Here is a 13,110-nt window from a genome sequence, read left to right as displayed (position 1 = left end):
GAATTGTGGACTGTTATCGGACATAATTTTTATCGACAAGTCCCACTTGTCAAAGGAAATTATTTTTGAATTCCCTTGAAATAGTCAGTACTGTCGTCCTCTTTAGTGGCATTAAAGCGACGGATTTTAAATTTAGTTCAACGGATACTAAGATGAAGCACTATTCCCTTTTGGTCGGGGATAATGGTCCCATAAGGTCTGTGGCTACGAGTTTCTTCAATTTTTGGGATACAATGGTGTATAGGGATACCTGCATACTGGTAGAGGAGTGCCAATCCTTGCATACTAACAGAACGAAGCAGAGTCTTCGTTCATATTGTTGAAGTGGTCGATCGTTTGTCTTCGTTCATATTGCTGAAATGATCAACCGTTCTGCATTTCAGCAAGTACTTCCTCGTCCCAGCGTGACCATAACTGAAGGGGGTGTACCAAATAATTTTGTCAGTCAGGTGTTCCCGCAAACACAGACACCAGACAGAGTTATCCACACTGCCCCTATGGAATAAAATTCCTTTCCAAGGGAGATAGCGTTTTCTGATCACAGCCTCTCTATGGTCTTTCCATTGCTGCTCTGTCTTTACTATTCCTGGATCCTTAGCCAGCACATTTCTTATGTTCCTCATGGTAACTGTTACGACTTCTTGTAATGCAACCTTCCTCATATAGCAAAGACAGATATAGTCTCCTTCGAATTCCTCATTGTCGCCGTCAACGAAGCCAGTCGGCGACTGAGACAAGGCATCAGCAATGCTGTGCATACTGCCCATTTTATGAATGATCTGAAAATCAAACTCGTGAAGGAAGAACACCCATCTGGTAAGCAACTTACTCGTCCATTTCGCCGCGAGCAGGAATTCCAGAACTCTGTGGTCTGTATAGACCTTGTCCTCCAACCACTCAAAAAATCTAGATTTCTGGTATCCCCACACCACAGCGAGGGCTTCCAGCTCGGTTACGAAGTAGTTTTTCTCACTTTTCAGGAGGACACGACCCTCATACGCGATTGTTTTCCCTGCCGGATTTCCAGTATCTATATATTTTTGGAAAATCATCACACCAAGTCCGGTGTAGGGGCTGTCTGTCACCATGCAGAAATCGTCCACGATTTTTGGGTGGGACAAAATAGGCGCCTCCAGTAAGGCCGACCTAAGCGCAGTTTGGCCTCTTCATCTCATCCCCAGGAAGTGTTTTTTACCGTTAGTTCAGTATGAATCCCTGGCAAAAATTGAAGACACCAAAAAATGCGCCCAATTTTCGCTGTGTCGTCGGGCGAGGGTACTTCGCTATGGATTCGGTAATATTCCTTCTCCTGCAATCACATGTCCTAAGAAGTTAACTTTTGTTGACCCAATATGTGACTTTTCAATGTTGACTATAACATTGTATGAAGGTGTTCGATAATTCTCGTAGGACCACATTGTGTTGATGCCACGATTTCTCTGGTATTAACAGATCATCAACATATGTAGTGACTCTCTCCCTGAGGAAATCACTGAGGATACCAGACCAGAGATTCAGACCAAACGGCAGCCTCCTGAGCTGATAACACTTCCCCAATCCGAGGAAGGCTGTGTACTGCTTACATTGTGGGTGGAGTTCAAATTGCCAAAAGCTACTGTCCAAATTGATCGACGAGAAAGTTGACACACGTGAAAGTTCTGGAGCACTTCCTCCAGCCTCTCTGGTCTTCCGGTCTCTGTATCGATTAGCGTGTTGATTTGTTGAGGTCTAAAACAAGACCAATCGAGTTGCCTTTCTTTTCCAGTGCCTGATGGGGTTGTAAGTAGACCTCACCGGTTCTATCACCTCGTCTTTCAAGATCTTTGAGAGTTCAGACTCAGTCTTTTCCCCATACACATACGGAATAGAGTGAGACGGAACGAAGAACTTTGACTGTGGTTCGATCCAGAACTCATACACAAAATTTTTTATCGTTCCTGGCTTTGGCATAAACACTCCTGTGTTTGCCATGAGCACATTTTCGAATTCTTTTTGTTCCGTAACCTCTACGTTGCGGACCGAGACCCCTTTCTCCTTGATGATCTCCTCGATTTGTCGTTCTATGCCGACTTTTTCTTCCTTATGAACGTATTCAGGTTGGATTACCATAGTAGCAGATCTATTATTGCCCACTTGTGTGACGCATAGTTTGAGACTATCAGCCGGTGCTGATCTCAGACAGCTTGTCAATCAAATTTTTTTGTCATCTCGGTTTCCTCATTAAAAATAAGCAGGCCTATTTCCACATCAAGAATTACCTCGTGCTTCCTCAGGAAACTGATTTCTGTTACGACTTCAATTGAGAGACTGGGAATTACGAGTTTGGTCTGCGGGTTCGCTTTTATCTCTCTCTCTGCCAGCTGTTTTCGTTGCGAAAGTCGGCCAGTTCCCGTCTGCAACACATCAACGGAACGTCTTTTCTCAGCTGACGCTAATGCTGCTGACGCTAATGCTGCTGCCGCTATCACCAATCCCGCGCAGCTCATCAATCCCTATGGTAACTATAATTATTGGGGGCAGGTCCTCCCTGCTTAGCACCTCTTTTTCTTCTGTAAGCACTTCGCGTATGTCCTCAAAACCGATTACATTTATCCGGTTCTAATCAACTCTCGATGCGGAATTATTCTGAACCGACCCCGCAAGTTTCTGGCTTAAGTTACGAGTATCACTTCGCTGTTGTACTCCAGTGGACGTGTTCGCGCATCTATTTTCGATTCTGTTGTTATTGTTATGGTTCTGTCAGCCCCATTGGTTATCTCCCTGCTGGCTATGCCCCTGTTCACGCAATGCGTCAAAAATTTTGAGAGGGCTTTTGTATCTGGACGCTTCTTGATCTGGTCACATCATTATTTCTTGCTTAATGCAGTCTTGCATTTCTCCGACCAATAAGCGGCGAGAAACGCGTCTCTAAATTCGTCGAAGGAACTGTAGTGTTCTGCAAATTATCTCACATTTTTCACAGCAACACCCTCCATGTGAGCACTAATAGATTCCAGCTTCCTATTCAGTGATCACGAAGAGGGAAGTGACTTGCTAAATTTTCCAAGCCAAATCTTGTAACGTAAAGTATCTCTCTGAAGTTCTGAAATTTCAGAACGGACAGGAAGTGTTTGTAATCAGCTGCGGGTGTTCCTGATGCGCTTGAACATCTCATCGACTTTGAGATCTGAACATGTTCGATGTCATGTGGTAAATCATGTCTACAGCGACCATCATATGGACTTGAATTACCGCTAAGGGTGTCCGGTGTTGCTTCTCGCGTTCGTCCGGAAAGGATCACAGAGTACACATTGATCGTGTCTCTGTTCGAATTGTGCGGGCTGCCGCATAAAGTGGGACACGTCGGTGAAGACTGAACCGAAGGTGACCCACACAACGGTACAGAGTCCAGTACGTCTTCCCTTACAGTGTCTGTTTTGAAAGCTTGCTCAAGATGAGCCTCTCGATCATCATCATCGAGAAGCGCTCGACCACGACCTCACGTTTTCTTAGTCGACTAATGAAGGTCATTGGGTTCTGATACGCTGTTGGATTCGAGTACTTAATTCTCCAAGCTGCAGTGACAGCTGTCTTCTTGGCCCCTGCCGGAACTTACATTACGTGCCTTTTCCGACGCCTCCCTCCTCTTCTCTGCCTCATTTCTCATTTTCTCCGCCTCGTGATTTTCCTTACGAAATTCTTCGGCCTTCTCATCCTCTTTCTTTCTGTTTCCTCCCATCCTTTACCTGTTTAATCTCTTTTCCTTTCCATCTGTCTAAGAAAAGCCAAAATAGGATTCTCCAGTGTTCCATATGTCATTATACCAACAAGAGAAGCTACTCTGGATTTTCGCACGTTGCTACGTTGGTACCGACTGACCGATCTGTTGTGTGTTTGCAACGGGTTCCGGTCTGTTACAGTGGCTCAACAGGTTCCCTATGTTATGGCTCAAAGGAATCTGCGTTGTCCTGAATGGAGCGTGTTCCCCACTCACGTCTAGTTCAGAAAAGTGAAAAACACTGGCATCTCGATCTGCCAGCTCCGTGTTCTCGAACAACATCTTGTCAACCGAAACGTCGCCGTCCCTGACGTCAATCTGCTGCATCATGTAATTATAACTTGTACTGTTCACTTCCCATAACAATTTCGCCTTACTCCTTGTCATCATTCAGTACTGAATGACACTACAACCACGAACTAACTGAAGCAAGAACGGATCTAGTAAATTACCACTCTTTTCTCGAATAATACTCAAAGAAATTTTTCCCCTCCAGACACAACACATACTGAAAAAGATATCTTATACAAATTAACGACGTTGTTCACAACGCTGATTTATGACAATCATCACGAATGTCGTACAGAAACCACAAAACCTTGAGTCATCATGGGAAATGACGCGCTAAATAAAAGATAAAGAAAACAAGCACCAGGCGCCGCCAACTTAAATCTGTTCCCCTGAGGGGGAGAAAGAGAAACTAAATTGCATCATTGGGTATGAGTTCTATGCCAATAGTCGCTAATATGGAAACTGGCCTCGTGTTTGCTATCGTGGGACCCTTTACTGATATTCAGGTTAGACAGCAGAATCACAAACTTACGCAAATCACACCCAACTGAGTTTATATTGAATCCGCACAAGGTCTGTAACGCAGTCTTATAATGGCCCTGATATAAATCTGTTGTTTACATAGTTCCGCGTAGTCAGCGCATACACAACTATGCTCATCCTTCCTGTTGGTTCTCTTCTTTGACTCTAAGCGTACCATCAGAAAATTTGGTTTGGACTTAGCCCTCCCAATCAAATGGCAGTATCTCTGCTACTTCTTTTATAAGTGCCGGGAAACTTCACAAAAACAGTACAATATATGCTAAAGTAGTGTCCGAGAAAAATATAACAGTTGGCTAGTGTTAAGGAAGTCAGATTTGTGTTAGTGTAGGGTGGAACAGCAAAAGACTCCGCTCTCCACAACCTCACACTTTTCCACATACAATCTTGTTGGAATTTTTTACTGCTCCTGGCTGGGTGGCTTATCCCCAGCTGACTGACTACCTGGGATATAAATCTGTTTCACATGTTGTTCACGAAATCAAACTTCCTAAACATGTCTAAACACTGTACAGCACTTAGACACCTTAACTAGGAAATGCAAAATTCTCTTGCTTTTTTTCCTAATAAGAAGTCTACATTTCTACCTTTTCTTATTTCTTTATGTCCGATAAGGATAGGCATAAAACTGCATAGTCTCTGGAATGCTCAGTGCTGTGTTCAACTTTTACCACTCATAATATGCACAAACTCTGACATCCTTGACCTTAAGTACTTGTAAAACTGGTGATGCTGTCGTCAATAGCTGGAAGAAATGCAACCTTAACTTTATTTTATATTCATGCTGTTTTCATCTTATCAGGCACAATGAGAGTTCACAATGGTGGTCTCATCTCCTGATACTTAAAAGAATCCAAGGGAGATGCACAAACATAGAAATGTTGATATTTGTTTGTTATATGAACATTCAATTTCTTAATATTGATAAGCTAATCTTCCTGAAAGTGCCCTTATTACAAAGAGCTTTGACCTTTGAAGTATGGTATCCTAATTGAAGCCATCAGTGCGCGCTCCAGCCAGTCAAATCCTATTACACAGGTTACCAAAATGAGAGCTTATGCCACTGTAGTCAGAAAAGAGAGAATTCCTCTCCTTCTCTTCTTCAGCCATTCCGTTCAACTGCTCTTCCAGGTCCTTTGCTGTCTCTGACAGAATTACAATGTCATTGGCGAACCTCAACGTTTTTATTTCTTCTCCATGAACTTTAATACCTAATCTGAATTTTTCTTTTGTTTCCTTTACTGCTTGCTCAATATACAGATTGAATAACATCGGGGACTGGCTACAACCTTGTCTTACTCCCTTCCCAACCCCTGCTTCCCATTCCCGCCCCTCGACTCTTATAACTGCCGTCTGGTTTCTTTACAAATTGTAAATAGCCTTTCGCTCCCTGTATTTTACCCCTGCCACCTTTAGAATTTGAAAGAGAGTATTCCAGTCAACATTGTCAAAAGCTTTCTCCAAGTCCACAAATGCTAGAAATGTAGGTTTGCCTTTCCTTAATCTATTTTCTCAGATAAGTCGTAGGGTCAGTATTGCCTCACGTGTTCCAACATTTCTGCGGAATCCAAACTGATCTTCGCCGAGGTCGGCTTCTACCAGTTTTTCCATTCGCGTTAGTACTTTGCATCCGTGATTTATTAAACTGATTGTTCAGTAATTTTCACATCTGTCAGCACCTGCTTACTTTGGGATTGGAATTATTATATTCTTCTAGAAGTCTGAGGGTATTTCGCCTGTCTCATACATCTTGCTCACCAGACGGTAGAGTTTTGTCAGGACTGGCTCTCCCAAGGCCGTCAATAGTTCCAATGGAATGTTGTCCACTCCCGGGGCCTTGTTTCGACTCAGGTCTTTCAGTGCTCTGTCAAACTCTTCACGCAGTATCGTATCTCCCCTTTCATCTTCATCTACATCTACATCCTCTTCCATTTCCATAATATTGTCTTCAAGTACATCGCCCTTGTATAGACCCTCTAGATACTCCTTCCACCTTTCTGCTTTCCCTTCTTTGCTTACAACTGGGTTTCCATCTGAGCTCTTGATATTCATACAAGTGGCTCTCTTTTCTCCAAAGGTCTCTTTAATTTTCCTGTAGGCAGTATCTATCTTACCCCTAGTGAGATAAGCCTCTACATCCTTACATTTGTCCTCCAGCCATCCCTGCTTAGCCATTTTCCACTTCCTGTCGATCTCATTTTCGAGACGTTTGTATTCCCTTTTGCCTGCTTCATTTGCTGCGTTTTTATATTTTCTCCTTTCATCAATTAAATTCAATATTTCTTCTGTTACCCAAGGATTTCTACTAGCCCTCGTCTTTTTACCTACTTGATCCTCTGCTGCCTTCACTACTTCATCCCTCAGAGCTACCCATTCTTCTTCTACTGTATTTCTTTCCCCCATTCCTGTCAATTGTTCCCTTATGCTCTCCCTGAAACACTCTGCAACCTCTGGTTCTTTCAGTTTATCCAGGTCCCATCTCCTGTAATTCCCACCTTTCTGCAGTTTCTTCAGTTTCAATCTGCAGTTCATAACCAATAAATTGTGGTCAGATTCCACATCTGCCCCTGGAAATGTCTTACAATTTAAAACCTGGTTCCTAAATCTCTGTCTTACCATTATATAATCTGTCTGATACCTTCTAGTATCTCCAGGATTCTTCCATGTATACAACCTCCTTTTATGATTCTTGAACCAAGTGTTAGCTATGATTAAGTTATGCTCTGTGCAAAATTCTACCAGACGGCTTCCTCTTTCATTTCTCTCCCCCAATCCATATTCACCCACTATGTTTCCTTCTCCTCCTTTTCCTACTCTCAAATTCCAATCACCCATGACTAGAGGTCTGCGCAGATATAAAAGGGGAATCCGCATCCGCAAGGTCCTAATCCACAGTAATTAATCCGCATCTGCAAGTTCCTTATCTGCATCCGCATATATTTAAGTTTTGAATGAGTAATTAATAGTAATAGACAGTTGCACTTAGAATTATGGTATGTAATGACACAGTTATTGTTAGGGTGCCATTTCTGCGACAACTTAACTACTTTTTATATATACTAATATGGTATCTGTTCTGTCCGAAAGAACAGATACCATCGATGACCATGCAGGTCGTTAGAATGAAATTACAATGAAATGAACACCCTTAGTTGCTTACAGGCGTTGCGTTGACATATGCCAACAGGGGCAGATGAAAATGTGTGCCCCGACCGGGACTCGAACCCGGGATCTCCAGCTTACATGGCAGACACTCTATCCATCTGATGGTAGGCAGTGGGCCGGTTTGCCACCCAGAGAGGACTTCACAGGCCACACAGAAGACACGGTCGCGGAAACGGATTAGGCGCAGGTCTCTTGGGTACAGCTACGTCGGTCGTAGCCAGGGGCTGAGGACAACAGACATCCGCTCTACCCGGGCCCTGCAAGATTCCAAGAATGTCAACAGACTTGAAGTTTTCAACTAACATTGCAACATACGTACTGGGCAGATGCCTTGCTCATTATCCGCAGATGACCCACGGATATCCGCGCCGGTCGCGATTTTATCCGCTAAGTAACAAATACAGCGGATATCCGCATCCGCGCAGACCTCTACCCATGACTATTAAATTTTCATCTCCCTTCACTACCTGAATAATTTCTTTTATTTCATCATACATTTCTTCAATTTCTTCATCATCTGCAGAGCTAGTTGACATATAAACTTGTACTACTGTAGTAGGCATGGGCTTCGTGTCTAACTTGGCCACAATAATGCGTTCACTATGCTGTTGGTAGTAGCTTACCCACACTCCTATTTTTTATTCATTATTAAACCTACTCCTGCATTACCCCTATTTGATTTTGTATTTATAACCCTGTATTCACCTGGCCAAATGTCTTGTTCCTCCTGCCACCGAACTTCACTAATTCCCACTATATCTAACTTCAACTTATCCATTTCCCTTTTTAAATTTTCTAACCTACCTGCCCAATTAAGGGATCTGACATTCCACACTCCGATCCGTAGAACGCCAGTTTTCTTTCTCCTGATAACGACGTCCTCTTGAGTAGTCCCCGCCCGGAGGTCCGAATGGGGGACTATTTTACCTCCGGAATATTTTACCCAAGAGGACGCCAGCATCATTTAACCGTACAGTAAAGCTGCATGCCCTCGGGAAAAATTACGGCTGTAGTTTCCCCTTGCTGTCAGCCGTTCGCAGTACCAGCACAGCAAGGCATTTTTGGTAAGTGTTGCAAGGCCAGATCAGTCAATCATCCAGACTGTTGTCCCTGCAACTACTGAAAAGGCTGCTGCCCCTCTTCAGGAACCACACGTTTGTCTGGTCTCTCAACAGATACCCCTCCGTTGTGGTTGCACCTACGGTACGGCCATCTGTATCACTGAGGCACGCAAGCCTCCCCACCAACAGCAAGGTCCATGGTTCATGGGGCTAGGCGCTATAATCTATAAGACAGTTATTCAAATTTCATAATGTTCATACACAATAGATAAGTACATATTCTCAGACATTTGCCATTACGAAGAGTAGTCATAAAGTTTTAACTATTAATTTAAAAAGTTGTTTAAAAAAAAAAAAAAAAAAGATGGACTGGGCTGCAGCCCTCATTTCCTGTCGTTCATGATATCTGACACCAGGGATCTAATGAACTGTTTAGAAAGACCTGTGGGAGCAACAAACAATCACTGAGAAACTTGGAAGAAGCACGACATACAAGGTGCAAATAAAAACATTTAGAAATTCGTATTTATTAGAGGAGACAAGAAAAAAACACTTTTGTTATGTGACAAAACATTGACCTCGGAATCTGATTTGCAATATAGTTACATCTTACTGTTATGAAGGGTATGTTTTCATTACTGCCAGCAGTGTCCATGTCCCTGAATATTATTACTGTTTATGTTATGTTGTGTTTACATTATTGACATTTACGGGCTCTTTGATGTCTGATTACACTCTCACTGAGTTAGCTGACATGCACCTCATTTATGGGGAGGCAGGATGCATTGGTCGACCAGCAAGGCACCTGTATGGAGAATAAATTTGAGAGAGGAGATTACCAAATGCCGTCACATTTCGAAGACTTGATGGCCACTTAAGTGAAACAGGATCCCTTATACCAGAGCAATGGGAAACTGGTAGACTTCGCAGTGTGCAAACAGTTCAACATGAGGAAGCCGTGTTACAGCAAGTTGAGGGCAACCCCAGCACCAGAATGCAATCCATACTCAATGAACTATATACCCCGAAAGCCTATGTGTGGAATGTTCTGCATGAGATGGACATGCATCCATTCAAGTATCGGAAGGTACACGACCTATCAGTTGATGACAAAGGAAAGAATAGTCAACAGCTGACCTTCTTACCATTTTACCAGGGCTAATTTGGTCATTTTGTACATTCTAAGATAAGGAAGAAAAAATTATAAAATTCTTGAAAGGACATTCTCCACGTTTATCTTATGTTGAAAATTATAACTCACCAAAAGTCAAATTCCAATAATCTCCTTGAATATTGCTTATTTCAGATAAACACATGAGAAAATCAAAAAATTAAACTAACGATGCAAAGTGAGTATTTTATGAATGTATTAAACATTAATGAACAAAGGATTTCTCATGGCACACACAATACATGACAATACATAATATATTTGTTGTTTTAACACAGACAGTGCACATATATTAATATCCTGCAGCAGAACTGCTTTAAAAATTTAATTTTCATTTGTACACAACAAAATACAACATCTATTTCTTTCTTTTCTTACATATAAGAAATTATTCAAGTTTTGTACCATTTAATCAGTGTCGCCGGACAAATGTCATTATAAAAATTGCAAACAACAATATAATGCAATCCTTATATACTAATCCCGCACACAATAAAAAGAACAATGTTCAATTGTTTAGAGCACCAACACACATTTCATCACTATTTTCTTCACATGTTGATAAGAATGTTGTCCAGTAACTGTGTGGTTTCACTGAAAGAATGTCACTCATTTGTTTCCAGAATTCATCTGGCAGTTCTCCTTCTGGAACCCATTCAAAAAGTGCTGGAGCTACTTCTGGAAAATGGTGAGCTGCTTGTCGGGCTAGATTTAAAGCAGCTTTCATCTTCAGTGTCTTTGTGACTGAAAAAAGCCCCAATTTCTTTTTAGCTTTTAACATTACAAAACTTATATAAACTACTTTTATAACAGCTTCCAATAATATTTATATTAGTGAAAGTTACAAAAGACAAAATTGCTATAAGAAATAAAAAAATATCCACTTCTCAATAAACCAAAACCCTAACATGATCTCAGACATCTGTTATCAAATACTTAATCTTCTACAAAGTTAAACAGGAGGTTATCAATGCGTTGCTGCTTAACTTGAATGGAGGGAATATTGTTACACATCTGACAGATGCAAGAGATTGATTCAAAGAAGAAAACACTCAAATACAAACTAACATTTGAGTATGAGTGCAACAAAGATACAAATAATAACTGCAAAAGTTTTAAATATGAGAGACAAATATAACATATTTACCCAATCATAAGGCGAGTTTTTCCCCCAAATTTGCCATTTGAAAAATATGGGAAAGCAGTATATCAGCAAATTAAACTACTACAGCTGAGATCAACATTTTTACCTTTACAAATGAAAATTTGTAATTCAGTTCACATATACATTTATTTTGAACAATCTGGAAGGGATGAAGGGGGAACAGCAACATCAGCTTGCCTGAGAATGTAGATGTACGTTGGAAGGGGAATGGTGGGCGGACAGCAAATTTCATCATGTTACCAACCATGGAAACGTATACCATGTACCTTGGCATTTTCTGAACATCTACCACATCTAAACAGGAGTTTGCTTGAATCCATTTGTAATCAGAATTTAACTGACTTTAAATTGGACATTTCCTCAACAAAAGCATAAATTTCTGTATGACACGGTAAAAGTCCAGATAGGGGTCAGTGGAGTGCTTACGTGCTTTGTAGAGCAATATCGTCAACCCTCGATGTAAGGTACAATGGGAAAAGAACAACAGTGTCCTAGCTGCTGGTTCTACAGAGCCAGTGAGACAGCAGTGGGCAGACAACATTTTTGGAAGCAAGAAATGAAGGATTATACGTTTACAAGAAACAGAATTTCTGAAAGACAAAACCAGAATTTCAGTAACAATTTTTCGCTGTCATTTTTACAAGTTAAGGCCTGAAGTGGTTTTGTGATCATCAGCTGTTTTACATAAATGCACTCTGGAAATCAGATGTTCTTGTGTCTGATTTAGTTAGCACAATGGTTGCTTTTCTTTGCCTCTTGGAGGTAGACAGCTGCGTGCACAGTCTAATATTTATATTTCTCCTTCACTACACAAAATGTCATTTCATCCAGACTAACCAAAAAATTTTAAAACAAGACATGCCCTCATAACACAAGCACATTTCAAAAAATGCTGTATGTTTACATGGGAGCAAATCACAGTTGTGAAAGAGGAAACCCATCAGCTAAGGCAAAAAGTGCTACATATTCGAAAACACTTAAGACTTGAATGGTTTGAAGGGATAACACACAAGTTTTTGGTGAGTGGGCACAGCTTTTTGAGCTGCAACAGAGATTCTGCAATTATAGAGAAATGAGGACAGGTAAGAAATGGCTTTGTTCTGCAAGGTTTACACAAGACTAGACAGTCAGCTAAAGCTATTAACCCATTATGTGTAAATCCAATGCATACAACTGACTTCTTTGGGTTTAAAGATGTTACTGAAACATTTAGTCAATGCAACCATGCAAGAACTCAAAATGCAGTACGACTGAAGTGTCTCACATTCATCAAATAGCTATATAAAATTTCTCATTCTGTAACAGAAGAGTAGACTGTCAATATATTCAACAGAGGAAAGACCTTGCAGATAAATGACATCTGAACGACCAGCCACGTTTTATCAATTGCAAACCAGAAAGACCTGTTGATAATGTTGCCATTCCTTCCTCAACGGCACAGGGACTTTCACAAAAACAATTTGCATTACCTGATTCCTAAAATGGAGTCGTCTATGAAACAGCATTCAATAATGAGATTTTTTTTTTCTTGAATTTAATTATGTTGTTCTCTCATAAAAAATTTTAAAATATGAAATGGTTTTTGTTGGCACAGTTCTACCACTTAAAATATTACTGCTGTACTTTTATTGGTATAAAATAAAATGTAGTGCCTCTGTATTAACCCTTGCAATACCGGTTGGAGGGGGGTTACTTTGCACCCACCTTTTGAAAATATTGTAATCCAGTCTTGTACTTTACATTTTAAAAAGCTGAAAAAAATATTTATTGTTTTTGATGATTTCATGTACAAGAGTCTGTAACTGTTTTAAATTTTTCTGTTAAAATAAACCCAAAAATTGAAGTCTTTGTAGTGAATGTGACTTTTTGCAACAAAGGTCACATGACTATTGTGAGGTTCAGAACCCTTCTCACGTATTTGTAAAACTTGGTTTGTAGTGAATGAAAATCAATGACAGCT

The 13,110-nt window shown here is 40.8% G+C and overlaps 1 protein-coding gene across 3 annotated transcripts in view; it reads right to left on the bottom strand.

Moving 5' to 3' along the window:
* Positions 1-10,157: 10,157 nt before the first annotated feature.
* The window catches only part of LOC126415972 (uncharacterized), a 296,810-nt gene continuing 293,857 nt past the window's right edge, over positions 10,158-13,110 (bottom strand). For all 3 annotated transcript variants that reach the window (XM_050083470.1, XM_050083472.1, XM_050083471.1), the window contains one exon: positions 10,158-10,729. In XM_050083470.1, coding sequence (XP_049939427.1) covers positions 10,494-10,729 — 236 coding nt within the window. In that variant the 3' untranslated portion in view covers positions 10,158-10,493. The remainder of the gene's footprint in view (positions 10,730-13,110) is intronic.

Source organism: Schistocerca serialis, chromosome 1 (genome assembly GCF_023864345.2).
Source record: "Schistocerca serialis cubense isolate TAMUIC-IGC-003099 chromosome 1, iqSchSeri2.2, whole genome shotgun sequence".
In the NCBI taxonomy this organism is placed as follows: Eukaryota; Metazoa; Arthropoda; class Insecta; order Orthoptera; family Acrididae; genus Schistocerca; species Schistocerca serialis.
Note: the sequence above shows the minus strand (reverse complement) of the source record. Positions and strands in the feature narration are given on the sequence as shown.